The sequence below is a fragment of the Gracilinanus agilis genome, chromosome 4 (assembly GCF_016433145.1).
Source record: "Gracilinanus agilis isolate LMUSP501 chromosome 4, AgileGrace, whole genome shotgun sequence".
NCBI lineage: Eukaryota > Metazoa > Chordata > Mammalia > Didelphimorphia > Didelphidae > Gracilinanus > Gracilinanus agilis.
Window position 1 is genome coordinate 275,352,648 of NC_058133.1, and position 23,651 is coordinate 275,376,298.

The following is a 23,651-nucleotide window of genomic DNA, read 5'->3' on the forward strand; positions in this document are numbered from 1 at the left end:
CCCTGTGAAGTCAAGGATTAGTTGTGCTTTTGCATCCTCTGCTCCTAGCTCAGTACGTAGGACCTTGATCAATCTTCTTGAATGAATAAATGAAGAGATATACATTGACAGATATTTATTTTTTGAGTATCTAGTGGACTGATGAACTTTGAGAACAAATCAAAGCATGTTTTATTCCCTTTGGAAATTCTTCTTGCTTTCTTTTTTTGGAACATGGCTAACATGTAAATATGTTCTGCTTAACTTTACACATATAATTGATACCTTATTGCTTTCCTTCTCAATGAGGGAGGAGGAGTTGAAGGGAGAAAGAATTTGGAACTCAATTTAAAAAAACTAATGTTATAAACAAATTTTATATGTATTTAAATCCTAATCTTCTGGCCCAGCAACTACTCTAAGAAAGGAGTGTGAGGGCTAGGTCAACAGGGTTAAGTGACTTGCCCAGGGTCACCCAGCTTGGAAGTATCTGAGGTCAAATTTGAACCCAGGTCCTCCTGACTCCAGGTCTGGGGCTCTATCCACTGTGCCTCAATAAATGATTTTTTTAAGTGTGCTTTTTTACCTCAGTGTAAAAAATTCTCTAAATTCTCTAAATCATTTTCATAATGTTGAGGTGGTCATGCTTACCCCTGAGCACTGTACATTATTTAATCAAAGAATAAGCATGTATAATAAATATAATAAAGAATAAATATGTGTATATATATATATATATATATGTATATATATTGTGTGTGTGTGTTCCCACCGTAACCCTGTGAAGGGTGACCAAGGCAAGGAATTTAAGGTCAGAGAAATTAATTGACTTGCTTCAAATCATACAATCAGTGAAAAAGCTAAAACTTGAACTCATGTTTCTCTATTCTCATTCTAGTGTTTTCTCCACTAAGTCCCAATGCCTCTCCAACTGGGGTATTTACATAGATTTGTTCTTCAATTTAGCCATTTGACCAGTTGGGCCTCAAGTAAATGAAACACATAAAATGTAATGGTCACTGGTGAGAGTAAGATGGGTAGGGTAAGGAGAAGCCTCACACCGAGCAAACTAAGTGGACAAGGGATAGGTAGGTATAGGGTGATGGGATGCCCAAACCTGGGATGGTAGGAGAATTGGCACTGAAGACAAATATCACTCATTTTGCTTTGCATACATACGTGTGTGTGTGAGTATACAATATATACCCTCAGAAACATTGTTGAGGGGTAAAGAAAGATGTGTGCCATGATAAAGGTCAGAGTTTTCTACATTTTGTTTTGTTTCGCTTTTCTAAGTAATACCAATTCTCAATATTCTATGGTCATTAAGAACCATATTTAATGTACAAATGTTATCTAGCCCATTGTACTGCCAACAAAAATCCTTTTTTCAACCAAGAACTACTCACAAGTAACAAAATAGGCTAACAAATATTTCCTTCTCTGAATGATTTGAAAGATTCTTGACTTGAGAGGAGTAATGGATTCTAGTCCTGGGTCCTCAACTAAGGAGTTATATAAACTTGGGGAAGTCACTTCTATTATCCCTGTTTCTTCTCTTGGGAAATGAAGGAATTGAATTCAATAATCTAAGGTCTCTGTTTTTAAAAAGGAAGGAAGGAAGGAAGGAAGGAAGGAAGGAAGGAAGGAAAGAAGGAAAGAAGGAAGGAAGGAAGGAAGGAAGGATGGAAGGGAAGGAGGAAGGGAGGGAGGAAGGGAGGGAGGAAAGGAAGGAGGGAGGAGGGAAAAGGAAAGAAAGAACTATTTCTCTAAAAATATATAGTTTACAAACCATTCTTCTCACTATGATCCAATTGAAGTGGATAAAAAAGTTTGTAAATCATTTTACAAATATTATCACATTTGATCCTCACAACAATCTTGGGACTATTATTTATTATTATCCCCATTTTACAGATGAGAACTGAAATGGACAGAAGTTAAGTGACTTGCTCAGGGTCTCACAACAAGTATTTGAGGTCAAATTTGAACTCCAGGCCTAGCTTACCATCTTAGCTTACTCACTATTAGTGAAAATGTTTGTTATTAATGCTATTTTATAGATAAGGAAACTGAGATCAGGAAGTTTGAGGATAATAATATAAGAATAATGGGCTCTAGAGCTGGAAGGGAAGAAAAGTGAAACACCCCTATAAAAGGATCACAGATTTAGAGCTAGAAGTAAACTTTAGAAGTCATCCAGTACAATCCCTTTACTGTCTAGGTATGGGAAATGAAGAAAGTTTAAATGATTGGTCCAAGATTATGTACATAGTAAGTAGAAGATCCAGATTTGATTCCAGGTCTTCTTTGGCTATGCCAAAAGCAGTCTCATTTCTACTGCCTCATAAAATTACTTACCTAAGCTAAAAGTAAAGCCAGCCTAAAACTCAAGTTTCCCATCTCTCTGCTGAGCTATGCTATCTACTTGTGGAAGCAAAGCAGAGAAATGGAGGTAAGGACAAGGACAATGGCATATAAGAAGGTTAGAATTTAGGATTTACACAATAACAGCAGAAAGACTGGAAGCCAAAGAACCAGGGGTCAAATTCTAGCTCTGCTATTGACGATCCCTGGGACCTTGGGCAACATATAACCTTCCTTGGACCTCAGTTTCCTAATCTTTAAAATAATGAGGCCAGACTAGATAGCCTCTAAGGTTACTTCTAGATCTAAAACTCTGATTCTTTTGAGTGTTTCACTTTTGTCTTTTCATCCCTTGTGTCTGGCCCATAGTAGACACTTAATGAATTCTTGTTGATTGATTGATGTAATATCCCATATACTCTAATTCTGACCAAAGAATCAGAATAGTCTGAAACACCCCTGATTTCTTCAGATTTAAACATGAGTATATCCTGGATTTCCACCTTAGTCCTACTTTGATGCCTCCTAAAGGAGCAGCAGGCATGGTGGATTGAGAGCTAGAAGTGGTGTCAGGAAGGTCTGGGTTAAACTCTACCTCTAACACTTACTGGCTCTGTGACCCAGTCATTTAACCTCCACAAGCCTCAGTTTCCTCATCTGTAAAATGAGGGCTGAACTAGAAAGTCTCCTCCCACTCTAAATCTATGATCTCAAGACTACATTCTCAAAATCTTTGAGAAAAAGTCTAGGAATGTGTTTGTATCCAAAGACCAATCTAAATATAATAACAAAATCTCACCACAATGTCACAAAGCCCCACCAGAACATTAAGTTCATAACATTGTTTTTCTGGGACTCATTGCCCCCAGTAAGGTTGTTTTACCTAATCTTGTTTTTTGTAGAACCCAGGAATCACATCTGGTGTGTATAAGATATGGGCAGGCTCATCACCAAAAGATGGGTACCAGGAAATGACATTTTTTTGAACCTTCTCTACTCCTGAAGATTGTCTACCAAAGCTTGGAGGATGTGGTTATAATCTTCTCCTTGGGTACACTGCCCACCCTCCATTATTTAAAGGGTTTTTTGCTCACAGTGATTTCTTCAAACCCATCTGTCTTATGGCCACATTGCTGCCTGGTAACATTTTCCCCAGATAAGGATAGTGGTAAGAAGTGGGGGAAAATACTAATAAATGCCCAACCTAACCAAGGCTGCTTACTGTACGTTAGGCACTGGGTCAGGTGCTGGAGAAATAAAAACAAAAAGCAAACAAGTCCCATCTCTCAAGAATCTTACTTGGGTAACAACATGCCTATAAATAAAAGATAAAGGACTGGATTCACGATTCATAGGCAGCTAGATGGTGCGATGGATAGAGAACATTGGACCTAGAGTCAGGAAGATAAGAGTTCAAATTGAACCTCAGACACATGCTAGCTGTGTGACTTTGGGCAAGTCACTTCACCACTATCTGTCTCAGTTTCCTCCTCTGTAAAACAGGGCCAATAATACCACCTACTACCCAGTTGTGGTATAAAGTGGTACACAGTGTCTGGTACAAAGTAAACATCATATAAATGTTTAAACATTTAAACATCATATAAATATCATTTGCTGCTATTATTTCATCGGTATCAGGAGCTTCTGGTGAGGGAACATCTTTTCTGTAACTTGATCTTACAGACTTGCCTAGAGTTGTTCAGTCATTTCAGTTTTGTCTAACTCTTTAGGACCCCTTTTTGGAGTTTTCTTGGCAAAACAAATGGAGGAGTTTGCCATTTCTTTCTCTAGCTCCTTTTACAGATGTGGAAATTAAAGCAAAGAGGGTTAAGTGACTTGCCCAGAGTCCCACAGCTAGTAAATATCTGAGGCTACATTTGAACTCAGATCTTTCTCACTTTAAGCCTTGTGCTCCATCCGCTGCACCACCTTGCTGCCTAGGGTACCAAGAGGACTTTCCAAGGCTCACACAGTATGAATCAGAGACAGGACTTTAACTGGAGTCTTCCAATCTCCCCAGGCTCGCTATTCACTATCTCTATAGCCCTTCTTGGTGGTGATTAGAGAGTAGCTAAATGCATCAGAAGAGTGAGTTCATATGACTACTACTAATAAATAATGGTAATAACTAGCATGTATACAGTCCTTTTAGTTCTGCAAAGTGCTTTAAAAATCATCTCTCATTTGATACTGTTTCCCTCAAATAAAACCACTCTCAAAATGGTATCCTTGAAAGCCATGGCATCCACAAAAAACACAGTTTTAAAGATGATTTTTAGGGGCAGCTAGGTGGCTCAGTGGATTGAGAGCCAGACCTAAAGATGGGAGGTCCTGGGTTCAAATTTGACCTGAGATACTTCCTGGCTATGTGACCCTGGGCAAGTCCCCTAACCCCAAATGCTTAGCCTATAATACTCTTCTGCCTTGGAAGTGATGCTTAGTATCAATTCTAAGACAGAAGGTAAGTATTTTTTTTTAATTAAAGAAATAAGGATGATTTTTTAAAAGAAGTGACTAGATTGCACAGTAGATTAGAGTTAGGCCTGGAATCAGGAAGACTCTAGCTTCAAATCTGGCCTCAGATACTTCCTAGCTATGTGACCCTGGGCAAGTCACTTAACCTTGATTCCCTAGCCCTTGCTGCTGCTCTATCTTAGAAATGATGCCAAAATTATAAATAATGTATTTATAGTATATTGTATTGGTAAATAATAAATAAATAAATGGATAGATAAATAAATAGATAAATTGAAAGAAGGAAGGAAGGGAAAATGCTGTTCCGGGGTGCTGATGATCTGAGGGTGGTATGTCTTCCCCACCATTATCCTACGGCCAACCATCTTCATGCCTCATAGTCAGTCTCCCATCATCCCTGACCTGTACAACCATAAACCACTTCCTTGTCATGCCTTTCCTAGACACCTGCATGCCAGAGACCCTCGCACCTGCTACCTTCCACAGCTTTTTGGAGTACTGAAGTTAGTGTGGACCTTGGGACCTGCACCATGCCTTTTATAGCATATCACAAGGTATAGAACTCTTGAATTAGAAGGGACCTGAGGGCCCCTCCAAACCAAACCCTCATTTAAAAAATTTTCCCATGGTTACGTGTTCTTTCCCTCTCCCCCCACCCCTTCACCCCCCGTAGCCAACGCACATTTCCACTGGTTTCTTCATGTGTCATCCATCAAGCCCTATTTCCAAATTGTTGATAGTTGCATTGCTGTGGTCATTTTGAGTCTACATCCCAAATCATGTGTTCAAGCAGTTGTTTTTCTTCTGTGTTTCCACTCCTGCAATTCTTCCTCTGAATGTGGGTAGCGTTCTTTTCCATAAATCCCAAATCCTCATTTTAAAAGATGAAGAAACTGAGGCATGGAAAGTGACTTGCCCAAGGTCAAAAAAGTAGTAAATGTGAGAGAGGAGATCACTGTTGGAATATACCACCCAAAGTGAGGCCCAGATGCCTTGCCACATTCCAGGTATGCTTTCTGTAGCCTGGTTCTATCCTGCTCCCTTCCCAGTCTTCCCAGCTGTGGTCTCCTAGGTTGTCTTCCCCTGAGGGGCCATTTGGGATATCTACCTCCTCACTATTGCCATATCAGAGAGTCTTTCTCCCTCGGGCCCAAGGCATCTCCCCAAGCCTTCCCCACCCTTCTCAACTGAATTTATCTCTAAAATTCTTAGTTGCTTCTTTGTTGCCACAAACCCATTTGGGGTTGAGAAGACACGCATCACCCTCTCTAAGAATACAGGGCAGAAATAACCCTGTGCAGGCATAATATTGCCTTGATGTTATTTTATGAAGATATCATTAATGCATTCTAATGGAACCTTGCATTTAGTTATGAACCCCATTGTGATATTATATTTATAACATTGTTCTCATGGAACTCAGCCACTTTGAAGTTGTCTCATATAACCTCGTATTTCTTTGGAACCAAGAAAACAACATAAATAGACAAAGAGAGCAGCATGCCTTTATGGGAGGGAACAGTCACAAGGGTGAAGAGAAGGACAAAGCAGAGAATGTCAGAGGAACTCAGACATCCCTATACTAATAGACACAAGGGGCAGCTGGGTGGCTCCGTGGATAGAATACCAGGCCTGGAGTCAGAAAATTCATTTTCCTGAGTTCAAATCTGGCCTGGGACACTTACTAGCTGTGTGATCCTGAGTAAATCACTTCATTTCCTTTGCCCATTTCCTCATCTATAAAATGAACTAGAGAAGGAAATGACAAACCAGTGTCTCTGCTAAAAAATCTAATGGGGTGGCAAAGTCAGACATTACTGAAGAGCAGGTGTGTGTGTGTGTGTGTGTGTGTGTGTAGGGGGGAGGGACAGGGAGAAGAAAAAAGAGAGGGAGAGGGAAGAAGAGGGAGGGAGAGAAAGTGAGCAATATTTTTTAGTTCAAACTTGTGATTTTATCAGCATAGGGACCTCCTGATAAGGAAATCTTCCTCTACTGACATGTATCTGCAACTGTTCTACATCAGAGAGTTCTACAGAGTTGATTGGAAGACGAAGAGTTTTGAGAGTCTTATCCAGAGTGGCACAACCAGGATGTATCAAGAGGTGGGATCTGAATCCGATCTTCCTGACTAAGACTGGTTCTTTCTTCGTGTCACTACTTGTAACTGTGCATAGATTGAAGCAATCTGTACACAGTGAACAGTCTGCCCACAGTCTAATTTTGCCTGAAGTACCCAACTCCTTTGGATAGAAGTAAGGCTTTGGAGAAAGTCCTATTTTGCTCCTTCTGGCAATGGGATTTAGGGATTGTCTGGAGAGAAGATAAATCCAAGTGCTGGGGAGTCCATGGCCAATTAGGAATTGGCTATATGTGGATCCCCACAGGACAAAATCACCAGCTAGTTGCCTCTCCTGCCCAGGAAGAATTGAGTTTCAGATCTGCCTCTGGCTCGTGTTGTCTTCATGAACCTGGGCAGATAGTTTCCCCTCTTGGTGTCCCTGATTGATTCTTTGAAATTATTAATGACAGTCAGAGTGAATGCCATTCTGCATTGATGGGAGGAGGTTCCTCCCTGGAAGGTCACTATGCTGGGAAAATCATAGGTCCTAACAAAAATCATTATAGAAAATATAGAATGAAACACTGTACAAAAAGCGTATGATTTGCAAAAAACAAAAACCAAAACCAAAAAAAAAAAAAAAACCTTAAAACTTGTTTGGTTGAACACCAATGTGTTAGGAGAGTAGGAGAGAAGGTTAAATAATGCTACTTGTAACTGTACATACACACATGCACTCACATATACAGACATGCTCTCTCTCTCTCTCTCTCTCACACACACACACACACACACACACACACACACACACACACACACACTGTCCCTTATGTATGAAGGACAGAGAGGCTTATGGTCCCCTCCTCCAACAGGGATTTACATCTATAATCCTTAAGCAAGAAGAAAACAAAATCCTCCTGCAATGACCTTCAGTCTGAATTTCTTTAGGTTTCACGTAGAGTTAGGCTCTGGGGTTCACTGATGTCAGAAGCATAGTCTACTAGGACTGTCAGAGGTGGAAGGAACTTTAGGGGTGATCTAATCCAAACTTCTTGTTTTGCAGAAGGTACAACTGAGACCCCAAAAGGGAGAAGGATTTGGAATTCTAACATGTTTAAACTGGAGTAGCTAAGTGGATAGATTGTTGGACTTGGAGTCAGGAAGATCTAAGTTCATCTATGGCCTCAGACACTTATTACCTGTGTGACCCTGTTTGCCTCCGTTTCCTCATTTGTAAAATGGGCTGGAGAAGGAAATGACAAACCCCTTCCAGAATCTTTGCCAAGAAAATCCCAAATGGGGTCATGAAGTATCTGATATGCCTGAATGACTAAACAATAACAACAAAGTTAATAGAGATATCTAAGCCAGTCCCTTCATTTCTGAGGGCTGAATCTGGAATCGGGAAAATGTAGGTTCAAATCCTGCCTCAGACACTCACTGTGTGAGTCTGAGAAATTCAATTAATCTCTCAAGATCCCAATTTCTTCATCTTTAAAATAAGAATAATAATAGCACCATCCTCACTGGGTTATAACAAAGCTCAAATGAAATAAAGGAGATCAAGTATTTTGAAACCCTTAAAATCATCATATAAATGCTAGCTATTATTTGCTAATCTATTTCATAGATTTAGATCTGGAAGAGATCTCAGAGATCATCTAGTTTTGGAGATTTTTAACTTGGGGTATATGAATACATTTTAGAGGATCTGTGAATGTGGAAGGAGGGGAATACATCTTTGTTTCAATATAATTGATTTCCTTTGTAATCCTATTTATTTTGTTTTACAGACTTAAAACCATTATTCCAAGAAGGGGTCCATAGGCTGCATAAGCCTGCCTCCAAAAGAATCCAGAACACAAAAAAGGATAAGGACACTTCTGTAATCCTATCTTCTCATTTTACAAATGAGGAAATTGAGGACCGCAGAGGTTAACTGCGTGCCCAAGTTCATAGTAACAGAAATTGGATCCCAACCCCAATTTTCTAACTCCAAATCCATCATGATTCTTTTCACTCAACTGAGTTAGAAGCCATCTGGGTCCAGGGTCATAAAACACTAATGGAGTCCCAGAAAAGGTTCTGGTTGGCATCTACATGTGATTATGGGAAGGAGCAGGGCTGAGACCCAGACATCCTCCATGACAATGCCCTATTGTGGCTCTGTCTACCCTTCTCCAGTGTATATGGCTCATTAGTCCATTTTGTAAAGTTGGAATGTCTGTCAAGTTGCTTCTTAGATTCACAGAGTAAGCCTTTTTATCATAATCACCCACTGTACCCTATCCTCTGATCCAGTCATCTGATTTCTATGAGTTCTCGATAAAAGGAAAACTGGAGGGTAGATTGCTCAGTGTTATCACTTGAAGAACAGCTCAGTGTCTGCTCCTATAATATCAACTTTATGTTTTAAATGAAGACAGGTCTATGGTTCTCTCAAGTGCAAGAGAGGGGAGTCTGTCTCTTTACCTTTTATGTCCATTCCAGCCAGGATCTTCCCTCTGAATCTCTTCTTTTGAATGACCTTCACAGTTAGCTTTTGAGTCATATAAGAAAATCAGTGGGGACCTAAACTGTCATTCCCCTGGATGCACCATTTTTATTCTCACTAGGTTGACAATGAATAGCTTTCTTTTTATATGAATTTTAACTGAGCAACCAAAGGTGTGGGTGGCCTGTGGGCATTTGTTCAGAGAAAAAGACAGGAAGATATTTGACATAGAAGGAAATTTTGGTTTACTGTGAAAAGCAACATGATGAAATGGATGGGCCATGGAGTCAAGAAGACCTAAGGCCAAGTCCTACCTCTGATAAATTGCTTATGTATTCTCTAAAATCGAAAATTGCAGGCAAATGGCTGATCTCCATTAGTGGGAAGAATTTCTACTCTAGGAGTTCCACTGATGAAATCACAGAGCAGTCAACCAATCAACACTTACTAAGTACTTACTAAATGCCAGACATTTTGAGCTAAACCAAACAAAAAGTATTATTATTATAATCGTTAGCCACAAGTTAGAAAACATAAGATTGATAATTATTTCATATTTTATCAGTCAATAAACATTCATTAAGCACCTACTATGTGGTAGGCATGTGCTAAACTTATATTTATATATCACTTTCCTTGTGAGGAGAAGCCCTTTAAATGACCCATTTGTAAAGTAAAGGTCACCACTCTTCCTTTCTTAAAGAAATCATCCTTTTTTTTTTTTGTCAGACAACATAGAAACATTTAAGGTCTTACTGCATTACTGTGATTTAAGAAGACTGGGCTTCCTTGGAATGGGATATTCTGTGGCAGAATCTTAGAAAATAAATAGGTAAAGGGAATAGAAAATAAAATACTTGAGTTTGAGCAGGATGACATTTCTAGATTAAGTTTCCTAGTCTGAATCAATCTAGTCCAAAACCTACGGATGAGTGAGTTGAGAAATAATTTCTCAGGAGAGCTGATCTGGAAATGAACAGTTCCCTCCCAATCTAATGAAGTCAACTCAGACACTTAGCAGTTTTTTGTCCCTAAGGATTTCCGCTCCTACATTAAGTAGGGTATCCTGACTCTCTCCCTTCTGCATCCATATGGATATGCATGCACACACCTGTACACATACATATACACACACCCATGCATACACACACAAAGAAACAAGAAACCCCATGTCACTACTTACTCTTTCACTTCTTTGGAGGCAAAGTCTAGGTATCGGTTGCTGATCCATTGGACCTCAAACCAGTCCCGGAAGCCATTATTTCCACAGCATCTGAACTCAATCTGCAACATGTCAATAGTCTTCTTCATGAAGCACCGACCTGGGGTGTCTGTGTCCCTATAATACTTCATGCCATTCTTGAGCCCATGGGCCAGGGTACTCTCCAGGGAGCCCCTCATCAGGAAGCAAAAAAGGGAAACCATGAAGAGGATGATGTTGAAAAGAACGAAGATAACCAAGTAGGGCTTCAACCATGGCTTCCATTTGGAGTATTTTGCAGGGTCTAGAGCATCATAACAGATCTTGCCTCCGAGAGCATTGAAGATGCAAGCTAGCACCCCTACTCCAATCAAGGAATTGGGCACAAAATGGCTCTCAGAGTTATTCATTACCTCACTTCTCTTCCTGAGCTCAATCTTGAGGAATATTCCCAGGCTGAAGACGACAATTCCAGTCAGCACTGAAAGCCAGTTCATAAGCCAGAGCCCCTGGGCTAATTTGACTCTCTTCTTCTGGTCGAATTTGACTTTCATCAGTGCCATTTTTGCAGGCTGGAGCCCAGATGGGCTCTGCAGAATAGCTCCTGCCCTTGAATTTGGTGAGTTTTGTGAATAAGAATTCAAGGCTTTTGGGGCACAGCGGATGGCTCAGTCTTCAGGGAGCCCTTCTCCGGTCTGGCCATGTCTCCACCCTTATCCTAGGGCTCCAGTGAGCTCAGGAAAGGGGCATTAAATTTGGAGTTCATCAAAGGCAAGCAAACTCACTGCTGTCTCTGGAACTCCTCGTTTAAGCAAAGGAGAAACATTCTCAATGTTGCAGACTATTAAAGTAGGATCTGCCAGAGAGGTCACCCTAATCCGTATAATCAGACTGATCCAATTAGAAAAAGCCCTGCCAGCAGCAGATAAGGAGCAGTCATGGACTCCTCCATTTTCCTCTCTAGACCCTTTGGAATCTCTGGGAGCACCAGGGAGGAAGGTGGGTAGCCAAATCTCATGAAGAAGTAACAAATGCACCCAACAAATTAGAAGTCACAGGTGCAGTTGGGTAGGATAGATAGCTTGTCTGAGGAAAGAAACTAGTGAGAGATGGCATCCTATATTACAGGGAAGGAATGGGCAGATGACTACTAGTAATCCTGTGGGCGCCTTCTAGTGGCCAGAATCTGATGTTTTCAAACAGAAGTATGGCTGCCTTCTCAAGTCTAGCTTACTACAGAAGGGAAAGAAGGAAACACACACACACACACACACCCTACATAAAAATCCACTTTCCAAAATGTAAAAAATTACTTCTCAAAGCCCATAAGCATGAAAACATCATCCTGAAATAATGATCATAGAATCATAAATTAAGAGACTTAAGATATCCAGCCCCAAATCCTGAATTTTACAAATGAGAAAACCAAGATCCAGAGAAGTTAAAGAATTGTCTCAAAGTCACAAAGGTAATAAACTACAGAGACAAGATTTGAACCTAAGAACTCTGGATCTAGTGCTCCTTCCTTTGTATCACATTTCATCTCTCAAAAGCCATCACTTTCCTGATTCAGTGCCTCTGCTTACACTGTTCCCTATACTCAAATACCATTCATCCCCCTTTTGCCTATTGAATTCCTATGCATTATTACTCATAGCCCATGCTCCATTCTCAGAAAAGGAGCTCTGACTCTGGGCTGAAATATATTGGATTCAGTATTGAGGAGTCTGACTCCCAAAGAAAAGGGGTTATTTCTCAAATTTTTTGACCCATTGCCTCTTCACTGGTGCTCTAAGGAAAATACCCAGAACAAATCTTGCAGTTATGATCTTCCCAAAAGAGATTAAGAAATGTCTTTCTCAGAAAAGGTATTCCATTTGGGAATGGCTGAACAAGCTGTAGTATATGATCATGATGGAATATTATCGTGCCATAAGAAATGATGAGTAGGATAAATTCAGAAAAACCTGGAAAGACTTATATGAACTGATGCCAAGTGAAGTGAGCAGAACCAAGAGAACAATATATACACTAATAGATATATTATACAGTGGTCAACTGTGAAGGACTAAACTATTATCAGTAAAGCAAGTCTCCAAGATAACCCACAAGGGACTTTTGATGAAAATACTCTCCACAGTCTAAGAAGGAACTAATGGAATCTGAGTACAGATCAAAGCACTCCATCTTCCACTTTATTTCCTCATGAGATTTCTATTGTATGTGTGACATAGCTTCTTTCACAACATGAACAATATAGAAATATGTATCACATGAAAGTAAGGGTATAACCTGGACCAGACTATTCACTGCCTCAAGGAGGTAAAGAGGGGAGAGAGGGAGAAAATCTGAATTCTAAAATGTTAGAAAACAATTGTCAAAAATTGTTTCTATGTGTAACTGAAAAATTTTTAATTAAAAAAAAAAAGACAAGGCATTCCATTTAGACAATGGATACAGGATAAGACAGTTACTAGTTTTCTCTGCTGCAAAAGAAATGCTTAAAACACAAAGACTCATAAGCACACATTAATAACAACTTAAAATATGAAAAAATAACTGTCACTTATACTCTCCCAGGAGGTAAGGAGAACTGTGTGTGACTCAGATTTGCATTGCCAGAGTAACTTCCAAGGTCAAATTTTTCTGGCCAGTCATAAGACATCACTTAATACTTAGGCAAGTTATTCAACCTCTTTGAGTTTCTCTGAAGTTCACTGTCTTCTGAAGATGCCATTACACTACTCTCTTGGATAGTTGTACCTCTACTGTTTCCCACTAGGTGTCGTATCTCTAATACTTCCCATCTCTCTCATTCTCTGGGGATTCCCTGCTCTCCCCTAAATGTGTTGAATTCTACTGGTCTCATGGTTGCTAATGGGCATTGTTCCTGTTTACTAGCTCCTTAGCTTTATCTAGTTTGGGTTACTGTCATCAATCTCAGTTTTGGTCCACAATAATATAATGGGTATATTTTCCTACCAGAAAGCTGGTAAGACTGCTCTTTAGTCATACTTTAAAGGTTACAAGCCACTAGTAGCCAATTAAAATCAGAGTGCCATCAGGCTGATTATCTTTCTTTTCTTTTCTTTTTAAATCCTTAGCTTTTGTCTTAGAATTTTATAGTAAGTATTGGTTCCAAGGCAGAAGAGTGGTAAGGACTAGGCAATTGAGGTTAAGTGATTTGCCCTGCAACACACAGCTAGGAAGTGTCTATGGTTAGATTTGAACTCAGGACCTCCCATCTCCAGGTTGACCTCTTTATACATTGAGCCACCTTAGCTGCCCCCTCATTTCTTTTAATATTTTTATGGAAAGCTAAATAACATTTCTTTTACTGGAAAACTATCTGATCTCAGATTAGAAGTTTCCAAGATCCCCCTCTGGCTTGGCATGCAAATGAATTTGAGCCAGGGCAAAAGATTAAGAAAGGAAGGAAGGTAGTTTCCCCCCTTCGACTGGCCTGTATTCCTGCTTTTATTATGTCTATCATTTAGTCAATCAATAGCACAGACTAGAGGTTGGGTACTATACTAAGCACTGGGATACAAATAAAGCCAACAACATAATCCCTGCCCTCAAGAGACTCTAACAGAAGGGACAATATGTAAACAACAAAGCTATATACAGACTATCATCTACACAACACACACACACACACACACACACACACACACACACACACACACACACTCACATTAAATGAAAAGGACCTCTCAGAGGGGAAAGGCAATGGGAGAATAGGGAAAAGTCCTTTGTTGAAGGTGGTATTTGGGCTCAGTCTTGAAGAAGCCCAGATGTTCTGAGTCAGAGTTTAGGGGACAGAGAATCCCAGGCATGGGAGACAGCCAGTACTAATGTAGGGAGATGGGAAGTGGGCATGCTATATGCCCAAAATAGCAAGAAGGCCAGTGAGAAGAATAAAATTTTAGGAAGACTGGAAAGCTGGGAAGGATGTAAGTTAAGAAGAGAAATACATCTTCTATTTGCTCCTAGAGGTAATAGCCAGGGGGGAAATGATAAGATTGATCTGAAGGAATAGGATCTCATTACTGAGCAGGTGACAAAATTTAATGATTTGAGGTACATACTTTATATGGGAAAAGATTAATTACTAAGGGATTAGGTAAACCTTTTGCAGAGACAATGGTTAGTAATGATTTACAAGATAGAGACAATGGATGTAGATTACCTCAGTGGTTCTAAACAGAGTTTCTATAGGTGATAATTCAATATGTCAATGTGTAACTACCTAGCTGGGTTTCTCATAGAATTCTTGCATCAGTAATTTCCTGGTAGGACATTTAGTATTTGGGAAGGAATTGGATTAAGTTCTCTTGCTGGGGGGAGGAAGCTATGTGTCTGACTACTTCTAGGTTATGGCTATGATTTTACTGGGGCCCATTCTCATTACTGGGGGCTACAAAACCTAAAGAAAGGACATTGTTTCACCTGAGAGAGAGAGACAGAGAGAAATATGTGATTCCTACTTTTAAGGATTGTACAGTCTAACAAAGATTGTAACTCATATCAATCAGAACACAGTAAATGCACAAGGGAATAGAATGCTATTCGAGTTCAAGAGAAATCACACTTCCTGCCGTGAAAACACTAATCAATGAAGTTTCCTTGGACTAGACATCTAAGTTGAACCTTTTAGAATGGGTTTGTTTAACTATTTCAGAGGGTTGATGATGAAATATGCTATATATCTGACAGACAATGGACTCAAGATGCACCTTGAAATGCACATAAGAGAGTAACAACAAAAAAAAAGAAAAGAAAAGAAAAGAGAGGCATTGAATCATTTCTTTTTTAAATGCCCAGAAGAGTACTGAAGGCCAGAATCACAGAGAAGTTGTTCAGCTTTGAAAGTTACATGTTGAATTTATTACATAGAATTTATTACATATTTAAAAATAAAAACTAGCTATACTTAATAGATTCCCAGTTTCATGTACAGTCCACTTTTTTTCTGTTCTAGTATGTATAAGGAAATGCTAATTTAATTTTATATTGTTAAGTTTTGAATTTTGAAAAAATAAACTGATTTCACTCTCTAAAAGAACCAAAAAATGGACTGGCTTTCAGTAGGTAAGAGGTGTAGATGTAACCACAGGTATAGAGATGGGAAAAGGTAGCAGAACTTCCTGGTTAGGATTTGTGGATACAGTGGACTCCAAGTTGGGGACATGGAAGATTTGAGGTGAAATGGAATTGAAATGTCTGATTGTGAAGTAGAGAAAAATGAATTAGAAAGGAACAGATAAGAATTTGCAGAGATCCTATGATTCAAGAAAGCATAAGTCAAGATAGGGAGAAAAGGAGTTTCAATTTGAAGGAAAGATGACAAATAAGGTCATAATTAGACAGGAAACTCAGAGCTGATTATTTTCTCTGTAGAAAAATTGAGTGGTGCTACTCTAGCAAAGAGCGTCTTAAGTAGGAAGGTTATTCACCTCAATTTATGTGCCTACTCTGTGCAAGGCTATGTGCTAAGTATTGGGGATACAGATTTTTCAAATGAAAAGAAAAATCCCTGTCTTCAAGCTTAACTTCTAGTGAGGGATAGAATCTGTAAAAAGATCATTTGGAGTTGGGGAGAGGGGTCATACCAAACAGGTATGGAAACTTCTTCTACCATTGCATGGCTACAACTAGATTGTGACTTTTTTTAAAACTTACTTTCTAAACATTGTGGAACAATCCAATGTAATAGACTTTACCAACAAGTCTGGACACTCCTGAAGGATTTATGTGAAAGAATGCTATCCACATTGAGAGAAAGAACTATGGGAGTAGAAAGGCAAAAGCAAAACATATGACATCACTTATCACATGTATGGGTATATGATTTGGAAGTTTAGGCTTTAAAAAATTGCTCCATAGCAAAAATGAATATGGAAATAGGTATCAAGTGATAACATTTATACAACCCAGTGGAATTGCTTGTCGGCTCTGGGAAGGGGAGGGAAAAGGAGAGGGAAAGAAAATGAATCATGTAAACATGAAAAAATATTTTAAAATAAAAATTAAAAACCACAAAACTCTTACTTTCTGTCCCAGTCTAAGACAAAAGGGCAAGGGCTAGACAAATGAGGCTAAATGTTTTGCCCAGGGTAACACAGCTGGGAAGTGTCTGAGGCCTCCTGGCTCTTTATCCACTCTTTATTCACTGAACACTGCCTCTTAGTTTGTGATCTGTAGTCTTAGAGAGTTAACTGGGGCACTGTGAGGCTCAATATTTTGTCCATAGTCACACAGCATGTGTCGAGGAAGGGACTTAAATCTAAATCTTTCTGACTCCAAGGCTAGCCCTCCACATCCATTACAAACCCTTACATTATACTCTTAGATATGACAGCTCACACCATTGGAATGAGATAGGAGTCAACTCTAATCCTTTGACTAAGATAGAGGATCACAAGGCCTTTCCATCTGCACTCTCATTATATCCCAAAGTCCTATGAATCTTACCATCTTATCTAATTCTACGCCTGCCAGGCCTCTAGGTACTATCATCTGACTTAGTAATGTACTTTAAAGATCCTTGAATCTGCAACATACCCTATTACTTAACCCTTAAGAGCCATACAGATCTTTTTTCTAAACTCTTTCACATATGGTCTCTCCCAACTTGAGTATAAATTCCTGTAGAGCAGGAATATTTCTATTCTATTTCTTTTCCAGTTTATATCCTCAGTGTTTAACACATGGTAAATGCTTAAGGAATGCTTTTTCATTTGTTCTGTTAACCTGGGAAAAACACAGAACTTCTAAAGTAATCATAAAAACCAAGTCTTTAATTAGGAAAGAGGTAGTGTTCAATATTTGGCTGCTACACAGAATCTAGAGTCTAAAAACCACACACAGCCATAGCTTCTGGCACTCTAACAACAGTATCTCTGAGAGGATCACCACACTAGATGATTCTCTGAAGAACAATAGAATTTGGGAAACATATATCATTTGGGGAACCAGGGACAGGGAAGTATGATTGATAGGCATTACCGTGGCTACAAGGAAATGAGAAACTCAAGACAGGATTAGCAGGGGAAGGCTGATGTTTTACAAAGGACACAAAAAGGGAAAGATCCAGCCTAGGGCTGGGCTACCTGGGAGAGGATTTTGATAAAAGAGGAGAAAGGACTAGGACAAAAGGGTACTTAGATCTACTAGCCCCACACAACTGGGACCATCTAATACTTCTAGGCCTATTGTTCAGTATAAAATGGCTAAGTCTGGGACTTCCCTCCCGGGTGAATTCTTAGGGGACTGGGGCAGATTGGAGTCTCCAGATTTCAAGTTGACAGTTCATAGATAAATAAGAGATAATTTGAGTAGAGAGCACTGACAAGAAAGGTTTCCTCTAAAAGGCAGCATCTGAGTTGAGCCTTAATGGAAGCTGAGGTGAAAAGAGAATGAATTTAAAGAATGGGAAGTGAATAACTATTGATTAGAGAAATACAAAACAACTTTTTCACTATCAAATTGACTTAAATGACTGAAAATGAAAATGATAAATATTTGAGGGGATGTGAGAAAATTGGGACACTAATATATTCTTGGTAGAACTGTGAACCAATAACAACTATTCTGGAGAGCAATATGGAACCATATCCAAGGGACCATCAAACTATGCATGCCCTTTCACTTGGCAATACCACTCCTAGATCTGTATTCCAAAAAGTTCAAAGATAGAAGAAAATGACTTATTTGTACAAAAATATTTTTAGCAGATTTTTTTGAGTGGTAAAGTAGAAATTAAGGGGTAGTCGATTGGGGAATGACGGAACAAGTTGTGGTATATGGTTGTAATGGAATACTATTGCACCATAAGAAATGATGAACAGGATGAGTTCAGAAAAACCTAGAAAGACTAAGTGAACTGATGCAAAGTGAAGTGAGCAAAACCAAGAGTACAATGTATTCAGTAACATAAATATTGTATGAATCAATTGTAATTATCAACAAAACAAGGTTCTAAGATAAGCCCAAAAAAGAAACTGTTGGAATTTGATTGTAGATCTAAGCCCATCATTTTTCACTTTATTTCCTTCAGGAATTTTTTATTCTATATATATGTGTCTCCTAAGGGGAATATGAAAATATATATTACATGAAATCATTGGTATAACCTATATCAGATTATTTATAGCTTCAAGGAGGTGGACAGGAAGGAAGAGGGGGAAAGAGAGAGAGAATTTTAATTGCAAAATGTCAGAAAACAATTGTCAAAGATTCTTTCTACATGTAATTGAAAAATATAAAGAATGAGAGGTTCCTAGCTTTTTGACCCTGGGCAAGACACTTAACCCAGTTGCCTAGCCCTTATAACTCTTTTTCCTTGGAATTGATATCCAGTAATTCTGAGACAGAAGGTAAGGATTTAAAAAAAAAAAAAAAAAAAAAGAACAGGAGACTGCCTGGGCAAAACTAGAGAAAATGAAGATAAAATGCAAATAAGAGAGTTTGGTAGGTTGGAATACCCTATCGTGGAATTTATATGAGCATGACATGGTCAGCCCTGTGCTTTATTAGAATGATTTTAACATCTGTGTGGAAGATAAATTAGGTGAAGACTAAAAGCAGGGAAAATCAATTAGGCTATTGCAGTATTCCAGGGAGCACAGACAAGGATCTAATTTTGGCTGGTGGCCATGCAAGGGGAGTCTCAGAGATGGATTTGAGGGGTGTTGTAAAATTAGAATAGACAAGACTTGGCATCTGATTGGATTTGGGATTTGAGGGATCTTTAGAAGGGTCTTTAGTGATATCTCTTCATTAACTCCAAGATTACATTTCCAGATTAATTTTACATTACTCTCTTCAACTCAGCACTTCCCCATTTCCTTGTGCCTTTGCCCCATGCCTAGCATATACTTCTTCCTCTGCATCTCAGTCCTTTAGAACTCTTAACTTCCTTAAAGCCAACTTTGGTGCCCCTTCTACTAGAGGTCTTTTTCTGATTCCTCTTTAGTGCTATCTTTTCAAATGATCATTTATCTATTACCATCTTCTCATTACATCCCCCAGTAGAATGTAAGCTGCTAGAAGGTAGACTTTGTCAATGACATAGTAAGCTTGTAGTTAGGAAGATCTAGGCTCTACTCCTGTCTCTTAATAGCTGAGACTTAATAGTTGTGTGACTATGGGTGGCCTCTAAGCCTGCAAAATGGGGCCATCTGTAATTATCTAATTCAATAATCAAATGGGATATTATACAGAAGGTTCTATTTTTCAATTAATATTTATCTTCAGATCCCTAGCACCTGTTTAAAGTTATTACATATAAGTTCCAAATGAGGGGGTGGGGTGGCAAAACATCCCTGAGAATCTGGAAAATGAGTAAAATATTTTGGCCCTCCCTTCATACCAGAGCATTTTTTTTCTTATTCTTTTATGGGTGTTTAACATTGTAAAATTTGGGTTAAGTATTTGGTCATAAACTATATGTAGGTCAAAGTTAAGTTAATCTCTACATTTCTATCCTTTGTGTGCCATCTGCTGCCTTTTGAATTCTTTTTAGCAAACTTTAAATTTGTACTATATTTGTACTATTTGTGTATATTTATGGTATTGAAGGATAAAATATATTGACATTATATGAAACTATACACGTGTCTTGTGCATTTGAGTTTCTAAACTTTTTCAGTGTTGGCCTTTGGGTGCTTCTGCAAAACTTCCAAAAAATTCCTGTTTAATTTCTTATGCCAACCCTCCCTGTATCAAAACTGAGATGGGGAAAGTTATGATGTGAAAGGGACACCAATATTCTTATTTTCCTGGTTTCTCCCAATAAAATAAGGGCTTCTGAGAACACTACGAAGAGCACTATATTTAGAATAGGAAACATGGATTCAAATCTCACTTCAAATTTGATATTGATATTTATGTCTCTGGGATTCATTTTTCTCGAGTTGGATTAGGTAGCAAATAAGGTCCCTAGCAGACTTAAATTTTTTCTCTTTAACAGGAAATGTCTCCTCTTATTTGTAATGAAAAGAACATTGTATTTTGAACCAAAATATTCCTGCTGTTTCTGAAGCCTTCCAGAGCAAGAACCAGAAAAACTACACCCAATGATCATATAAATGAATATGTAAGTAAACCCCTCCTTTTTTGTAGATAGAAGGGGTATAGGATATTGAATACTTTCTCAAGACTTCAATGATATATTACTTAATTTTACTGAACTGCCTTTCTTTTCCTTGTTAAAAGGGATGGCTCTCTGGGGAAGGGAGGAATATATTTGGAAATTAATTTTTTTTTAAAAAGATATCAATAAAAATTTAAGAGAAAAACCTTGAGTCTATTTTCTTATCAATAAAAAAAGGACCACAAACCCTGAGGGGGTTTTCTGTGGGAATTACACATATGTAAAGCTTAAAGAGTTCTATGTAATAATTATAATATTAATAGCTAATATTTATATAGCTTTTAGCATAGAAGATCCTTAATACCTATCATTTTCTTCATAAGTCATCCTACACTTTTCTATGATTACTTTTTAAGACCCTATTGCAATTTTGCTTTTCTCAGAATTGTGCTTACCATGACTTTTAAGAATTACAACCAATTAACCACATTTTGAAGGATAACTAAAATGACTAAGGCTTTTTTGAAAACCTCTAGTTACAAAATATAAATATAAATAAGACAGGTCTTATGAAATTTTTAACTAATAAGATTGAACATTTCACCTATAAAATTTCATAAAAGCATGTCTGTACATTTAATAACTTGTGGAGGTCAATTATTTTCTTTGAAAAAGGAAAACTGAGATCAAGGAAAACCTTCAGACTGATCTGGTATTTGCCTCAATTCTCTTCTGCATTTAAACATATCCTGGGCCTAAAAAGGTTAAGCCTAGCCATTTACCCTCACAAAGTAATTGCTTTCTGTACCATGCATCCCAGTTGATAACGGTAAAAGTTGTTCTAACAAACCACAAGAAAGTTCTATGCTATATTAGTTCCATGCTAGATTTTTGGATAAAAACAATAAACTCGGTCCCAGGACTAGCTTCTGCAGTTAAATTCCTGAGTCCAAAGACGATATAAATGCTAGCTCAGTCTGTGTACCACTTTAAGTAATAAATCAATCCCGAAATGGGAAAGTGAGTTGACTTACAAAAAAAATTCAATAGCAAACCTGCTGGGTGGCCTTAAGTAATCTCACTTTTCTATACTAACTAGCAATAGGTGGTGTTCCATAGGACACTAAAACTATGAAAAAATGAATATAAACTCATGACTTGTTTCATTTTTATTCATCCCAATGGAGCCAACTCGAATCATCAATCATTAACAAACAAAGAGCTAGAAAAATAAGATGACAATTTAAAAATTCTCCAACAGCAGAACACTACATTGTCTAAATGTGAGCTATTTACAATAGAAATTATAACGGAGACTCCTCACGATTGCCAGTATTAAGACACTGAAAACTTGTCATAAAGTGCAAGTGTTAAGAACAGGTGCATTGTGGCGTCCACTAGCTGGAAACAGTCAATTAGCAGGGGGAACCTTGACACTGCTCTCAGTCCCACTGGATTATCCTCTCCTCTTCTGGAAGAATACTCCAGTTCGGGGAGGCCACACCTCGGGCCAACCAATTGAAATCGTCAACATCCCTCCAGTTGTTTTTGTTCCTGTCTAGCCCAGACCCCTCAAAGTCCTGGTCGATCCCCGGGTAGCTCCAAGTATACGGGGCGAACTGGACACCGCTGCAGTCCTCTACTATGGCCCGGCTGGTCACTTGTAGGAAGATGCGAGTGTCTCGGGTAGTGTGCGTGCGGAGCTGCTGACAGGCCACAGCCAGGACGCAGCCGACGCAGTCCTCCAGGAACACCGAGGTGGAGACAGGCCCGCAGAGCACCGTGCAGCCCCGGGCTTTGGTCAGCCGCAGCGTGTTGGGGTTCCCGTACAGCCGGATCGTGCAGTCCGTCAGCCCCGTCAGGAGTATGTCGCGCTGGTGCAGCTCCTTCGCCTGCATCTGCAGGGTCTCCGACTCTCGATTGGAGAAGCCAGAGACTGAGGGGACTAGGACCCCGCCTAACAGCGGGGGCGTGGGCTGGGGCGGTGGCTGCTGCAGCTGCGGCGGCTTTTCTGGCGGTGGGGCCGAGGCTGCCGGGCTAGGGGCCGAGGCGGCGGGGTCCTTCCGGCGGGACTTAAAGGCGAAACGCTTCTTGGGCTGCAGCTCCTGGCGCCGCTCGGCTAAAGCCCCCTGCAGTCGCGCCAGCGCCTCTTGACCCAGCCGCAAGTCATAAGGCGCCAGGTAGAGCACGGCGTCGTTAAGCAGCTTTTGGAGCGCCTGCAGCCGCGAGGCCGCCTCGTCCAGCTGCGCGGGGTCCGCGCCCGGGCCCGGCGCCTCCTGGTCCGCGCACCCCAGCAGCCGCTCCACGGCCTCCCGCTCGCGGGCGAAGGCGGCCGCGAAGAAGTCGCTGTTCTCCTCCTCCACCGTCTGGTTCTGCCGCTCCTGCTTCCGCCGCTCCACCTCCAACAGCCGCTCCTGTTCGCGCTTCTGGAGCCGCTCGGGGACCAGGCCCAGACCACGCCGGGGCCGGCCCATGTCTCCGTTAGCTGCCGGCTTGTCCACAGGAACAGCCGAAGCGGTGGACGCGGCTGAAGCCGCACCGTCTGAGGCCTCCATCTTCCCTCTCCTCTCAATCAATCTCCCTCAGCCTCTCAGTCGCTTCCCGTCTCCCGCTAGACACGCGCTCCGCAGGGCCTCTCACTAAGACCTCCTTTCATTGGCTTACGTAGGCGACGCCGCAGCCACGACCTCATTCTTGCTTGCTATTGGTCAATTCTACCCCTCCCCCAGCCTCTCGGAGACCGCGGAGCCAAGGAGTGGGAGGGAGTGTGCCTTAAGGGAGGAGGCGGGGGGGGAGGGGCTCGAGGCTCGAGAAGAAGTACGAGGAGGAGGATGGGGAGGGGGAGACGAAAGAGGAGGAGGAGAACTAGGAGAAGGAGGAGGGGCGGGGCCGACAGGAGGGAGACAAAGGTCCCTGTCAAAGGGAGGGGAAGGGAGGGGTGGGAGGCGGGCTGGGGAAGGTTGTTTTTTTTTTT

General features: G+C 40.1%; 2 protein-coding genes across 2 annotated transcripts in view; both read right to left on the bottom strand.

Annotated features, from left to right (window-relative positions):
• The window catches only part of PRPH2 (peripherin 2), a 29,963-nt gene extending 18,822 nt beyond the window's left edge, over nucleotides 1–11,141 (bottom strand). Inside the window, exon 1 of the mRNA XM_044675317.1 lies at nucleotides 10,561–11,141. Coding sequence (XP_044531252.1) covers nucleotides 10,561–11,141 — 581 coding nt within the window. The remainder of the gene's footprint in view (nucleotides 1–10,560) is intronic.
• A 10,692-nt stretch (nucleotides 11,142–21,833) lies between these two features.
• Nucleotides 21,834–23,361, bottom strand: TBCC (tubulin folding cofactor C). The gene has a single exon (XM_044673309.1). The coding sequence runs from the start codon at nucleotides 23,230–23,232 to the stop codon at nucleotides 22,120–22,122; it is 1,113 nt and encodes a 370-aa protein (XP_044529244.1). The 5' UTR covers nucleotides 23,233–23,361; the 3' UTR covers nucleotides 21,834–22,119.
• Between the last annotated feature and the right edge of the window lie 290 nt (nucleotides 23,362–23,651).

Bases quoted from the DNA above. Each gene is read 5' to 3' on its own strand.
- TBCC (XM_044673309.1), bottom strand. From the start codon at position 23,232: ATGGAGGCCTCAGACGGTGCGGCTTCAGCCGCGTCCACCGCTTCGGCT.